This window comes from Magnolia sinica, chromosome 4, assembly GCF_029962835.1.
Source record: "Magnolia sinica isolate HGM2019 chromosome 4, MsV1, whole genome shotgun sequence".
Lineage (NCBI taxonomy): Eukaryota > Viridiplantae > Streptophyta > Magnoliopsida > Magnoliales > Magnoliaceae > Magnolia > Magnolia sinica.
In genome coordinates this window covers 114,911,176-114,926,358 of record NC_080576.1, presented here as the reverse complement: position 1 = coordinate 114,926,358, position 15,183 = coordinate 114,911,176, and the positions used below count along the sequence as shown (strand labels likewise).

Here is a 15,183-nt window from a genome sequence, read left to right as displayed (position 1 = left end):
TGTTAAATATGTATTAACTGAGTTGATAAAATAAATAAATAAGAGTGGACCCCACAGAGTTTACTCAAATATGCTAAGGGTATTGAGTTACTCAGTTAGCAAGCTGCTTTCGATCGAGTTGGCTGAGTTAGGATTGACCCAATTCGATCCAGTTTTGAAATAAACATGACCTGAACTCGACCCAAGTCCAGCATGCTTGACTCGATATGAGTCCAGGTTTGGCCTAGAGTAATCCGGACCGAGGTCGAGTAAGCACCGAGACTGATTAGGTGCAATGGATATCCATAGGCTTAAATCACAACTTGAAAACCTAAGGGGGTGTTTGGTGCATGGTATTAGATGGGATTAGGTGGGATGGAATTGCATTTGGCCCCATGCCAATTCCACTCAATGTTTGGGAAAAAAGAAAAAGCTTGGAATTAGATTAGATGGAATTGCATTTGGTCTTGTGCCAATGCCACTCAATGTTAGCAAGTTGTGTAGGTCCCACCATGATGTGTGGGCTATATCCACACCATCCATTCATTTTTTGAGATCATTTTAGAGCATGGGCCAAAAAATCAGGTAGATCTGAAGCTTAAGTGGCCCCACCACAAAAAGCAGCGAGGATTAAACACTTATCATTGAAAACTTCTTCGGGGTCACATAAGTTTTGAATCTGCCTCATTTTTAGGCCCATGCCATAAAATGAGGTTAGAAAATAGATACACGGTTTGGATATAACACGTGTTATTCTCAACAGTTTCAAATGATGGTGGGTATATTTATTCAATGTACAGTAAACTAAAGAGTGAATGTCACCGTATTACAAACATAGCATGGAATTAGGTTTATCCCATGATAACAGGGGACAATTCCTGTCATATGTAATAATTATATTTTTTGAATCCCATTCCACTTAATCCTTCTCAACACCATGCGCCAAACACCCCCTAAGTGTGCTAGTTTTTTTTTTTTTTTTTCACACACGCACACACACCTCCGCACACTCACGCCATGGTGGGATTTTAATACCTATGGATACTCGAACCCTTGACCCAGAGTTGAAACACCCGAGAGTCTACCACCCGAGCAAGAGAAGGATCCTAAGTGCACTAGTTAGAATTACAACCTTCCCATCAACTACACGACATGTCATATCTAAAATGCCATATCCGAGTTACACACACATATATGGGAAAAGGTTCTATATGGTAGAGCTCATGCGAACTCCCCGTGAGGTTGGGTTGTGTGGGCCCCACCATGATGTACCGTATCATCCTCTATATACACGGTCGAACATGCATGATATTTGGGTTGGTTATTCGCAGAATCTCGAATCCTAATCTTCCCACATGTGCCACGTATGAGAAAGATCGCATGTGCCACCAGCGGGTATATGAAGTGACCCTAAAATCAGTCTGGTCTGATAATCAGGTGAGCCAACCATGTGCTGAAAAAGTGGGACTGCTGATGAGAAATGCGAGAGTATCCATGAGAATACTACTCTCCCCACATCTGCCAACTTTAACATATGTACGTTGGGTCTGCTTCGTTCATTGGGTGGGCCACGTCGTGCATCTCCCATTCTACAAAAGCTGGCGCATCCTATCATCAGGTGGGACGTGGATTGCCTGATGACCCAACTCCACAGGGCCCACTGTGATGTACGTGTTTTATCCACGCAGTCCATCCATTTTGGCAGATCATTTAAAGGCATTAGCCCAAAAAATGAGTCAGATCCAAAGCTTAAGTGGACCGCACCACAGGGAACAGGGGTGATAACGACATCGACCGTTGAAACCTTCCTAAGCCTCACAGTGATGTTTATTTGTCATCCACGCTGTTAATAACGTTAGAAAGACTTGGACGAATAGAAAATACAAATATCAACTTGATCAAAAACTTCTGTGGCCCCCAAGAAATTTTCAATGGTAGGCATCTAATCACTATTGTTTCCTGTGGTGTGATCCACTTGCGCTTTGGATCTGTCTCACTTTTAGGGTTCATGCACTAAAATGAGGTGGCAAAACAGATGGACAGCCTGGATAAAACACATACATCACGGTGGACCGGTCATCAGGCAATCGGCGTAACATCACGTGAGGTCCACGTGTACGTAAAAATGGCGAAGCTCTTGGTCTAGAAGATCGATGGCGTAAGGTAGTTGCTTGTGCATGTGCGCTGGCTCTTCTCCCGCTCCTCCTTACTCCACCCCCGCAAGCAAAAGTCTAGAAAATTTCTCCGAATTTCCACACGTTTCGTGTGTATGCTCGTGGTATGCACGCCAGCGCACGCAAACATACATTACAGGACACGTAAAGAGGCCCAGTTTATACTGTAGTGATTGTTCACCACAGCCTTTTGTACCTCCTCTGCATGTTGTAGGTCTCACTATTGATGGAGAGCGGCCCAAAATTCACTGCTCTTCCATTGCTAACAATTGAACGTTGATCGCTACATTCTCAGCCGTCCATTTGATTTCCACCAATTTTTGTGTTTGAGATCGTTCGGTCAGTATGATTTTCAGGTTATAGTCTATCATAATCCGATTGTATTATTTGGACGGTATGGATCGAATGGTTCGATCCGTGTAAGTGTTACATGTCCTGTGGATGAGACAGCACAACTTAATAAATGGAATCGTATGATCTGGGATACATGGTATAATATCGCGGATTGCGTAGTGACCCCGGCACCACGAAGGTACGTTGGTGTCGGTACTTCTGCGGGCTCCACCATTATGCATGTGTTTTATCGACGCCGTCCATCCGGTTGGCCACTCATTTCAGAGAGCATGAGCTCAAAAATGAGACAGATCCAAAGCTCACGTGTACCACACGATAAAAAACAGCCGGGATTGAACTCTTACCGTTGAAAACTTATCAGGGACATCAGAAGTTTTGAATCAAGCTGAAATTTGTGTTTTGCCTTCATCCTGGTGTGCGACTTAATGTATATCAAATAAACATCATGGTGGGCCCTAAGAAGGTTTCAATGGTGGGCATCATTATCCCCACTGTTCGTATGGTACTGTCCACTTGAGTTTTGGATCAAATGAGCTGACAAAATGGATGGACGGTGTGGATAAAACACATACATCATGGTGGGCCCCTTACAGTCCTCACCACGCGACTCGCGTCCATAGTATACCTGGTTTTATGTTTGTAGCGGAGCCCATAGTTAAGTCATCCAGAGTCTTGATCTGACGCGATCGCAGTCTAGATGGTCCATTTCAAAATTGGTCCTTGATGGGACAGTTCTAAAGTTTCAAATTAGCTTTAAAAACGTGCGGTTCAAAATATAACACGACGCGGTCCACACTCAGCTGAAAAAATGCCCAAGATTAGAAACTCGGATGTAGCAGCACGAGGAGATTTAAGATGTGTGGGGCCCAACCCATGATCTGTACGTTGAATATAAAGTTGTTCTTTTGGAAGAATCATCTCTATCGACCCAAAAGTAGGGTGGGACGCAACACAACAATCTACGGTAACCCTAAAATCTATCTATTCACCGTTAGTGGCCCACCTAAAATTTGAAATGGCTTAAGTTTAGTTGGATCCCTTCAGCCCAGTGGGTTGTACCATATATTTCCAAAATAATTAATTCTTTCAGGACTGGTCTTTAAATTCATCCTTTGATCACATCCGTTCATCATGCCAACAGGATCATTAGGTGGGCTAAACTTGTACGTTGATTTCACCAACCTCTACCTTTTTTATTTTTTATTTTTATTTTCTTGTTGACTTGTGGCCCACCTGATTAATTCATTCATCCAATTCCTGAGACATGTCATTAAGAGAATGGGGGATATCCTGATGAGCGGCTGTGATCTCCTACTCTAACCATGTCATGAGGACTAAAGAAAAACAAACCTCACTTTCGTCACGTTTACGTGCATGAAAATCAAAACACCGTAATTTCCCAACAACCCCTCCTACAAACACCACCTTGGTCTAAAAAGAATCCCATCCCCTCTTTTCCCTACATTTCTTTCCGTGCACTCCCAATCGCCCAAAAAAACAATCCAAAGGCTATACACCATAACTCCGTATATATACTCACTCCAACCCACTCTCTTTCCTCACTCCACTTCTCTCCCTTCCTATCTCTCTTTCTATTCAGCTCACATGGATACTCTCACTCTCTTCTACTTCCTCGTCCTTGCCACATCAGCATATGCAATCTGGTTCTGGTTCCTGGCCATGTCATTAACCGGTCCAAAGGTCTGGCCGCTCCTCGGCAGCCTCCCCGGTCTGATCTCGAACCGGTCCCGCATGCACGACTGGATCGCTTCCAATCTCAAGAGAACCGCTTCTCTCACATACCAGACCACGACGCTCGCACTCCCGTTCTTCGCACGCGGGCAGTGCCTCGTGACTGTCACGTGCAATCCAAAAAACATGGAGCACATACTTCGCTCGCGATTCGATAACTACCCCAAGGGCCCCATCTGGCAGGCCGCGTTCCACGATCTCCTCGGTCAGGGAATCTTCAATAGCGATGGAGAGACGTGGCTTACCCAACGGAAGACGGCTGCACTCGAGTTCACGACCCGCACGCTCCGCCAGGCCATGGCCCGCTGGGTCAACCGCTCCATTAAGCTGCGCCTGTGGCGCATTTTAGCCAAGGCGTCTGACGATAACGTCCACGTGGACCTGCAGGATCTTCTCCTGCGCCTGACGTTTGATAACATCTGCGGTCTGACGTTTGGAAAAGACCCGGAGACGCTCTCGCCCGAGCTGCCCGACAACCGTTTCGCGTCCGCTTTCGACTCCGCCACTGAATCGACCCTCCAGCGCATGCTCTACCCCGAGTTCCTGTGGAGGCTGAAGAAGCTCCTCGGGTTCGGCACCGAAGCGACTTTGAAAAAGAGCATCCAAGTTGTAGATAATTACATGACAGATGCCATCACGGCCAGGAAGCAAGCGCCATCAGACGACCTCCTCTCCCGCTTCTTTAAGAAACGTGATAGTAACGGAAATTCCTACCCCAGCTCCGTCCTCCGTCGCATTGCTCTCAACTTCGTGCTCGCAGGCCGCGACACGTCATCCGTCGCGCTCAGCTGGTTCTTCCACCTCATCATGAAAAATCCACGTGTCGAGTCCAAGATCCTCTCCGAAATATCAACGGTCCTGAAGGAGACACGTGGAGAGGACCGATCTACGTGGATCGAAGAGCCTTTGAACTTCGAGGAGCTGGAGAAGCTCATCTACTTAAAAGCTGCTCTGGCCGAAACGCTACGGTTATATCCGTCCGTGCCGGAGGACTCGAAGTACGCCGTATCCAGCGATACGCTACCGGACGGGACGGTCGTGCCGGCTGGCTCGACGATAACGTACTCCATATACTCGGTGGGGAGGATGAAGGCAATATGGGGGGAGGATTGTACGGATTTTCGGCCGGAACGGTGGATTTCGCTGTCGGGCGATCGGTTCGAGATGCCCAAGGACGGTTACACGTTCATGGCGTTCAATGGGGGGCCGAGGACGTGCCTGGGAAAGGACCTGGCATACCTGCAGATGAAGACGATCGCATCGTCCGTACTCCTGCGGCACCAGCTGGAGCCAGTCCCCGGTCACCGGGTGGAGCAGAAGATGTCGCTGACGCTTTTCATGAAGAACGGGCTGCGTGTGTACGTTAGTCGGAGGGATCTCGCGACCGTCGGATCGGGCGCCGCTTGTCATTAGTCTTCGCGTTGGAGGGTATTTTCGTAACTTTGGAATCCGCGTCTTCCGCATGCATGCATGCACGTGTGGTGGTGGTGTCTTTCGTTCCCTCCCGAGGGTGTTTTCGTCATTTTACACTCATGGGATACTCGAGTCTTTTTCTCTCTGTTTGTCGTGTGTATAAGAATGCTTCATTCAAAAAAAAAAAAAGAGGATGTAATTTTCTCCTTTTAATTATTTTTCTTTATAAATTATGATGAAAAATGCTTCTATATCATTGTTAAGCATGCATCCATTGATCATGAAGACTTATATGGTGAGTGGGCCCCACGGATACGATCAGTTGAAGTGATCGGCCTCTGTCAAAATCTTGTGCCCATCCTAACCGTTAGTTTGAAATGTCCCACTGTTGATTAATGATAGCCAATAATTTAGGTGATTGGACAGAACTAATCCATCAAACAGCAGCCTACAAAAACGGACAGCTAGAGAGTAATGGAGAAACGGACCATTTCCAGATGTATCGATTGGACGGTCTAGGTCACCATACATGCATTCCATAATGGGTATAACCTCTGGGATAACCATACAGTGGCGCCACATCATCTACAGATACGGGGCCTCAATTGTCAAAACCCGTCTGTGCTTTGTCCCTCTCAATGGGCTGGGCTCAGGCCACACAAAATTAGGAGTTTGGGATGATGCTAGATGGAAAGCGTGGACACTGAATACATACATCAAAGTGGGCCCCACGGTAATGGCCGCACCTTCTTGGGTGAGCCTGGGGTCTTACCTAAACCGCTCCGTGGTAGGTGTTGTGCATTTCAACGGGGGCAGCTTCGGTGGATCCCCGGATTCACGAGGTTGGTGGGACCCCTGACTGTGGGGGCTCACAGTGATGCATGTGCCTTAAATCCACACCGTCCAACCTTTTTTTTACGGATCATTTTAGGGCATTATCCCAAAAATGAAGCTGACCCAAATCTTAGGTGAACCACACCATAGGAAAAAGTCTTGATTGAATCTCCATTAAAAACTTCATGAATTCGACTGGTATGTTTATTTGTCACCTAGCCTGTCGATAAGGTCACAAAGACCTAGATAAAGATACCACACAAGTATCATCTTGATCCACAGCTTTTGTGGCTTACAGGAAGTTTTTAATGGTCAATTACCACTATTTCCTCTACCACGGTCCATCTAAGATTTGGATCTGCTTCGTATTTTCGATCATGCGTTAAAATGAGCTTTCAATAAGGATGGACAGCCTATATGTAGTCACATACATCACGGTGGGCCCCTCAGTCAGGGTCCGGCCCACCTTGGTGAATCCCGAAGCCACACCCTATTTCAACAATAAGCTCATTGGTCCAAGTGCCCATGTGTGTCAATTAGTCGCATTCCCCAATTTGGGTGAGTTGAACCGTCTTAATCTTTAATTAGCAGGTACTTGTTTACGAAGAAGCGCAATTGGATTACTGTATTTTCCATTTTAAATAAATGTCAACAAATTTGATAGTTATTTCAATAAATATTGATTTATTTATTTTTATGAATGATACATTTAAATTATAATTTTTTGGACAGTTTAAATTAAATTAACAATATAATTATTTCCAAATCATATATTTTCCCACTTAATCCCATCTAATTCCATGCGCCAAATATCTTCTTAAGGGTTTGTCAAGGAGAGTGGATTTGGAACATCATGGATTTGAAACTCTCCCACTATGTTTGGTACTCAGGATTCAAAATCATAATCCAAAAGTAGCTATGCATGGTATATTTATAGGGGTTTGAATTTAATTACAACTTTAATATATCTACTTAGTGAAAGTATGTATTGTTTGACACAATGGTTGTAATAAATCCATTAAAATATATACTTTGCCCGAAAATGATGAAATTCTAAGTCTTGGATGGGCCACAAGTTCAAGATCATATGAGTGACTAACAAAATATTTTTAACCATTAATTTTCATCGACAGTGTTTGGATGTTGCTGATCATCGTAATAAAGTTGTTGTAATTGATACCTTAAATCAAGTCGGTTACAAGGTTTGTCGATGCTATCGACAGTCTGTTCGATGTAACTTCGATGACATTGAATAGTGCTCGATGTCACTTCAAGGTTATCGAATAGTGCTCGATCCCATTGAGATTTTTCAAATTTTCTCTAATTAGTCGCTGGATTAACTGGGTATTTTTTCGATGCTATCGGTAGCTGTTCGATGCCATCAAACATGGATCGATGCAAATAGGAGAAAATCGGTTTTTCATGTTATGTCTCTGGACAGTTTGGGTGTTAGTTCGATATCATCGACATGACTTCGATGCCATTGAAGGATAAATTTCAATGACATCAAACTGTGTTCGATTCCATTGAACTGATCGGTGCAGATTTATGTAGAATTACGATTTTACGGGATTTGTTTCTGATTTTTTTTTGAGATTCCTTATAAGCTTATATAAATATGGATGTAAACGGGATTGAGAGAGTATTTAAGGTTTTGTAAATTGTCATAGGGTTTCAAAGAATGTAGCAATGGTGAGATTCGATGTTGTTCGAATCTGGTAAGCTCTTTACTTTGTAATTCTACTTTCATAGTGATATTTGTAACTCTGTGCCGTGATTTTTTTTTTTTCGCAATGGTTTTTTCACATTAAAATTGTTGTGTTCTTTTCGTTATTGTTTGCTCCCATTGGATTGCTATCTTAGATCCCCCTCTGTGTGCTTCCGCGGTCTCCCAACAAGTGGTATGAGAGCTATCATTGGGGCGCAAACTTTGGATCTGAAAGATTAGTATCAATGAAAAATTCTAAGTATGATATTGAGAAGTACTCAGGTAAAAATAATTCTGAGTTATGGAAGGTTAAGATGATTAACCTATTAACTAAACAATGAGAATATGAAGCTATTGAGGAGCGACGAATATTTATGAGTGACGATGATTGGAAGAATCTTGATGAGAAGGCCAAACTCATATTAGGACATGTGCCCAAAAATAAAGTCGATCCAAAGCTCATGTGAGCCAAACTAATATTTAATAGTGTAAATTAAACATCCACCCATCCATCTATTTTGTCATCCGCATATGCCAAAAAATGAGGCTAATCCAAAGGTCTAATTGTCCAAACAACATGAAATAGTGGGGATAGAACTCCACCATCTTGGGGCTAGTGGGGTCCTTGATAAGCTTTGGACTTGCCTATTTTTGGCCCCATGCCCTAATATGAGATAGAAAAACAGATGAATGGGTTGGATTTATGATAAACATTATGGTGAGCCCTACATACGGTCGGGGTTAGGATTACACTAAAGGCATTTTTGCCTTTTTGTGAAATTGGGTATAAGAATGTATACCACGCGTATTGATTTTAGACATCCTGATTTATAGAAATATCTCAAAAGCAGGCTTTGATTTGTCTTTGGCTTAAAAGATGGGCAGCCATACGACAGTGTCCAAAAAATGTAATTTATTCCTCTTAATTAGGTTTCATTTTAAATTATGATGAAAAGTGCCTCTATATCATTGTCAAGCATGCATCCATTGATCATTGGTCAAGAAAGGCCCATGTATTTATTTACAAACCATAAATTTTTCCATGGGCATTTGTACCTTGAGAGTATGCAAAGAGCAACTTTATTTTATTACCTCTAATAATTTTCCAAGATCACTATATACTTTTATAATTTAGGTTGGGTTTGGTTGTGCAGAATATATTGAAAATTCAGGACATTTTATGATTAACAAGCATAATTTATTACAAAATATAATTAAATTTCTTGATTTTTGGTACGACCAAACTCAACTAGTTAATTTTAAACCATGTAAGTAAAACTAGGACAAGTCTATGGTTGAAGCTGACATGGTTGGACATCAAGTTGGGCTGAGTTTTTGGGTTTTTGAACTATCATGTAAAATGGAGCATTTCTTCTAATAGACATCCATGCTTGCCCCAGTGGGAACTGGTGTCAATTTAAGTTTTAATTGTATTATTGCACTATTCATTGTGAAAAACCTTAATACATTGGAAAAGGGATACTAAGAAATTGAACAATCACTCAAACTCTAGCTCTCAAATAAAATTATACAAGTCATGGATACCAATCTATATAGCAGACAAATTTAAAATTAACTAATTTAATTTTCATTCTAGCTATAGCTAGCTAGTCTTCCATTCCCAACTGATGTGTTGGAACCAATTCTTAGCGGATATGGAGAATCAGTTTTTGCATTCATTCTCAGCCACAACAAATTAGTCTCCGATTAAGTTTGCACTCTTATCTTCAAGAAAAAGCTACTCAAGAAAAACAACTAATTTAATTTTTCTTTCTGCTAGTCAGTCTTCCATTCCCAAATAATGTGTTGGAACCAATTCTCAGCGGATATGGAGAATCAGTTTTTTGTGTTCCTTCTTAGCCACAACGAATTAGTCTTCAAGAAAAAGCTACTCAAGAAAAACAACTAATTTTTTTCATTATGGCTAGCCAGTCTTCCATTCTCAACTGATGTGTTGGAGCCAATTCTCAGTGGATACGGAGCATTAGTTTTTGCGTTCATTCTCAGCCATAACGAATTAGTTTCCAAATAAGTTTGTACTCTTATCTTCAAGGAAAAACTACTCGAGAAAAACAACTAATTTAATTTTCATTTTGACTAGCCAGTCTTCCATGCTTGACCTGACACTTACCAATGCCAATTTCAATCTTAACCGTGTTGTTGCACTATTGCACATGAAAAACCTTGATACATTGGGAGAGTGTGATATATACTAGATGTACGGATACTAAGAAATTGAACACACGACTCAAAAATCTAGCTCAAATGTTCCTAACCCAGCAACCCTTGGGCAGATTCAGTATTCAGGTGGGCTGCACCATGGGAAATAGTTGGAGATAAGTACCACTGTTAAAAATCATCCTAATTTTGTGTGAGGTCCACTGTTGTTTGTATATATCATCCAAGGAATATATCTAAACCATTAATTCATTTGACAGGCCAAGCAGTGTATTAGATTGTTCTGACGATTAGAACCCTTTCACTGCCCCAAACAAACAAATGGACACCAAAAAAAGAAGAAGATAAAAGTCAACGACGGCTCTAACTTGTTCCTAACCCTAGTAGCTAGGCTGAAAATGGCCAGTCTCAGCACAAGGTCAACCCTATAAGAAAAGAGTTATGTAACTAAAGGTTTTTAAAAGCCTCAATTTTAGAATTATTTTTGGCAGATATCCTTCATCCATAATAAATCATGCCTATAAATAGTTTGGATCATTGAAAAATGATTCTAAATGTATTGATAATTATATTTAAACTACATTTGTATGTCGATGTAAAATCATTAACGAGTAAAAGCTACGTGAGTGACAAATAGGCCCGACACTTGAGGTCTAGGTCCCAATTCTAACATAGGCCCAGCATAGCAGGCCCAAGCCAAGCTTGGAAATGGTTTGGATCCAGCCCTGAACCAGCATGCATGGCCTGAAACTTGATGAAATACCTAATTTTCATTCAAAACGTTCAAGATGCATCAAGCCGGCCGGGTACAAAGCTGTGTTCTGTTGGTCAGGGACATGGCCCATTGCCACCGTTCAGATACCTTTCTACTTGTGACTGTGAGTCAGGGATGAAATTGTGTGTCCCATCATCCATGGGTGGTGAAATCGAATTATATCCACATTCCAATTCCTACTCCACCCAACTTTCCAAAACGTGGGAAGGAATTTTGGAGATTGTTGGCCTCAATCAATGGACAGCTGGAAATGTTCGATATGTACGGTCTCTCTCTCTCTCTCTCTCTCTCTTTCTCTCTCTCTCTCTCTCTGCCCTGAAGATATTCCTTATAAGATGCCACGAATTACTATAAATACCGATCCAGTGGGGTAGTTAGAGTTAGAGAGAGAGAACCCTAGAACATAAGACGCCAAAAGTAGTTTTTCAGAATACCAAACTAATGGGAGGGCCAGCGTCTACGAGAGACAGAGAAACGCCAGGTGTAGGACTGACAGTTACGTGGGGCCAGCAAGAACCGCTGAATCCGTTTAATCCGAACCCTGGAGAAAAGATTTCGAAGGAGCAACTCAAACCTGGTGATCACATCTATGCATGGAGGAATATCCAGATCTACGCCCATCATGGTCTTTATTTATTTATTTTCAAATGTTTAATCCCTATACTCTTAGGCTGTTTTAATTCATGTTTTTTCTGTTATATTTTGTTTTAAAATAGTAGGAAAATTTGAATTTTCAAAATTTCGGTAATTTCCCTCCATTTTTGAAATTGTAGTACTTTTGAGTTTGGGGTTTTGTCCCACATCGGATTTCACAAAGTTAACTATCTTGTATATAAGATAGTATTTTTGCTTAGGGCTTGAGCCCCTTTCAGGGGGCATGTGAATTTGGTCCTGTGGGGGGGCTATGCCAATAGCTCTAATCTATGCCATTAACCACACACGCGCGCGCGCGCCGAGCCGAGCCGAGCCGAGCCGAGCCGTGCCGTGCCGTGCCGAGCCAAGCCGAGTCCGTGTCCGTGTGCGCGACGGGACGGGCTGGGCTGGGCGTGGGCGTGGGCGCGGGTGCGGGTGCGGGTGCGGTGTGTGTATACTCGCGTGGGTGTGTGTATGGGTACTCGCAGGACTGTATATGTGGGAGTGTACTCGCACTTGCGCCTTTTCGTTTTAAACCAGAGAGATGCGTCCCTTCCGGTTGGTCGCCTCGGTTGGGTTTAAACCCAACGGACCTAACCTTTTGAAAAGGGTGCTTATGCACCACTTCGGAGTCTATAAAAAGACATCCGATTCCAGTTTCAAAGATATGAAAAATCCTTCTCTTATAAAACACTCTCTGATATTCGGTTTTAAGCATTTTCTGCTGAGTTCATCGCTGAGTCAACTCAGCACTTTCGTGCTAAACTGCAAGTGGTTCGACCTTACGTATAATGAGTGCACTGCTAGGACTGGGTTATAGTCCTTGTATCCTGGAGGTCGATTGTTTTGGAAACCTGTTGCACTTGGGACGCTGTCCAAGGGGAGCAAATTCGATTTCAAGCCGAGTGACTCAGTCACGCCTCGACTCAATTCAATAAGTTCTTCTTTCTCAAATTTTATTTTATTTTTTGGTTCTCGATTTTTAATAGTCTATTTAATTCAACCAAATATTCCAACAATCTTGAAATCGAATTTGTTGAATTACATAGACTATGGCTACAGTAACAGTAAATGCTTCTACTGAGTTAGCCAAAATCGAACCGTTCGCTGGACAATCATTTAAACGGTGGAAACAGAAACTGATGTTCGCTCTGACCACTCTGAAAGTTTCATACATATTATCTGAATCATTTACTATAGATCCAGCAAATCAAAATGAAGTAACAGATGAAAATAATTGTAAAAATTATATTCTAAATTCTTTATCCAACGAACTATATGACGTGTATGCTTCTTACGTGTCTGCTAAAGACATATGGACTGCTTTGGAAAAGAAATACATATTAGAAGATGCAGGCGCTAAGAAACATGCAATTGCTAATTTCCTTCATTATGAAATGACAGACGATATACCTGTCACAAATCAGATTCATGATTTTCAAAGTTTAGTTCATGAACTATCGACAGAAGGAATTAAGTTGGATGAAGTGTTTCTTTCAGGAGCACTAATAGAAAAGTTACCGCCCTCCTAGAAAGAATATAAGAATAGAATGAAACATAAAAAGAACGGTGTTTTTTTGGAAACAACTATCGTACACATACGAATAGAGGAGGCCAATAGAATCAGGGACCAAAAAGAAAATAAAAATGAGATAGATTCAAAGGCAAATCTTGTGGAATCAAGTCGAGCAAATAATAAGAAAAAGGGCAACTGTCATAACTGTGGCAAACCTGGACATTATGCAAATGAATGCAGGCTCAAAAAGAAGAATGCAAACAGTCAATTCAAGAAAAAAGGAAACTGCTACAACTGTGGAAAGCCTGGGCATCATATCAAAACCTGTAGGCTCAAGAAAAACAAAGATAAGTCGCAAGCTAACCTTACAGAAACAGGCAATGAGTCTGACATGATAGTAGCTGTGGTGTCAGAAGTCTTCCTTGTAAACAACTTGGAGTGGGTACTAGACACTGGTGCAACTAGGCACGTGTGCAAGGATCGTAGCATGTTTACCTCCTACCAAGTATCAGGAGATGATGAACAGGTGTTCATGGGTAATGCTAGAACGTCTCCAGTTATAGGAAAAGGGAAAGTACTTCTGAAACTCACTTCTGGAAAGACTCAGATGTTGAATGATGTCCTACATGTGCCCGACATTAGAAGAAACTTGGTCTCTGGTTCACTCCTCAATAAGGCTGGTGTTAAATTAGTATTTGATTCAGATAAGCTTGTAATGACTAAGAATGGAACCTTTGTTGGTAAGGGATACTGTAGCGATGGTTTATTCATTATAAATGTATCCAATGATAATAATAAGAAGACATTCAGTTCTGTTTATATCGTTGAACCTTTTTATCTATGGCATAGTAGATTAGGTCATGTGAATATAACATCTTTGAAGAAAATGAAAAGATTAGGTTTATTACCTAATATATCTAATGAAGAATTTGACAAATGTGAAACATGTGTCGAATCAAAATTCATTAGAAAACCCTTTAAACAAATAGAAAGATCATCTATTCTATTAGAGTTAATACACAGTGACTTAGGTGATTTTAGAAATCACATGTCCAGAGGTGGAAAAAGATATTACATAACTTTTGTAGATGATTACTCTAGGTTCACTAGAGTCTATCTATTAAGAAACAAAGATGAAGCTTTAGATGCTTTTTCTAAATACAAACTTGAAGTTGAAAATCAGTTAAATATAAAAATTAAAAGACGTAGAACAGATAGAGGAGGTGAATATGAATCTTCTCAATTTAGAGAATTATGTGAAAAGAATGGAATAGTTTACGAAACTACAGCTCCTTATACACCAGAACAGAATGGAATAGCAGAACGTAAGAATAGAACTCTAAAAGAGATGATGAATGCTATGTTAAATAGTTCAGGCTTACCCTCAAATATGTGGGGAGAAGCAATTCTATCTGCTTGTTATATTCTAAATAGGATTCCTTCTAAATCTTCTGAACAAACACCATATGAACTATGGAAGAATCATGTTCCTAGTTATAAATATATTAAAGTGTGGGGGTGTCTTGCTAAAGTAGGATTACCTGAAATTAAGAAAAGAAAATTAGGTCCTAAAACGACCGACTGTGTATTTATAGGTTACGCACAAAATAGTGCGGCCTATAGGTTTTTAGTTTTAAAAACTAAGGATAATATTCTAGATCCTAATACAATTATAGAAGCTAGTTTGCCTGAGTCAACCCCAAGATCTAGACTTTGTGGTACCGACCCATGTCTTTAGCAAGTTTGAGTGGACTATCTGACACGGACGAGTAATAAGACAATAGCCGTGCCATTGCATTTTAAATAACTATTTTTTTAATTTTTTTTAATTTTTTAATTTTTTTTAAAATTTAATTTAATTTTATGT

At 41.2% G+C, this 15,183-nt stretch overlaps 2 protein-coding genes across 2 annotated transcripts in view; both read left to right on the top strand.

The window, feature by feature from the left end:
* The first annotated feature begins 4,053 nt into the window (after positions 1 to 4,053).
* LOC131243970 (cytochrome P450 86A1-like) lies at positions 4,054 to 5,928 on the top strand. Its single transcript, XM_058243632.1, has one exon. It carries the CDS (start codon positions 4,113 to 4,115, stop codon positions 5,670 to 5,672), a length of 1,560 nt encoding a protein of 519 aa, XP_058099615.1. The 5' UTR covers positions 4,054 to 4,112; the 3' UTR covers positions 5,673 to 5,928.
* A 5,641-nt stretch (positions 5,929 to 11,569) lies between these two features.
* LOC131243967 (protein LEAD-SENSITIVE 1-like) overlaps positions 11,570 to 15,183 on the top strand; it is a 54,507-nt gene continuing 50,893 nt past the window's right edge. The window contains exon 1 of the mRNA XM_058243629.1: positions 11,570 to 11,744. Within this exon, the coding sequence (XP_058099612.1) occupies positions 11,609 to 11,744 (136 nt within the window). The 5' untranslated portion in view covers positions 11,570 to 11,608. The remainder of the gene's footprint in view (positions 11,745 to 15,183) is intronic.

Excerpts from the sequence above, each read along its gene's own strand:
- LOC131243970 (XM_058243632.1), top strand. The coding sequence starts at position 4,113 with ATGGATACTCTCACTCTCTTCTACTTCCTCGTCCTTGCCACATCAGCA.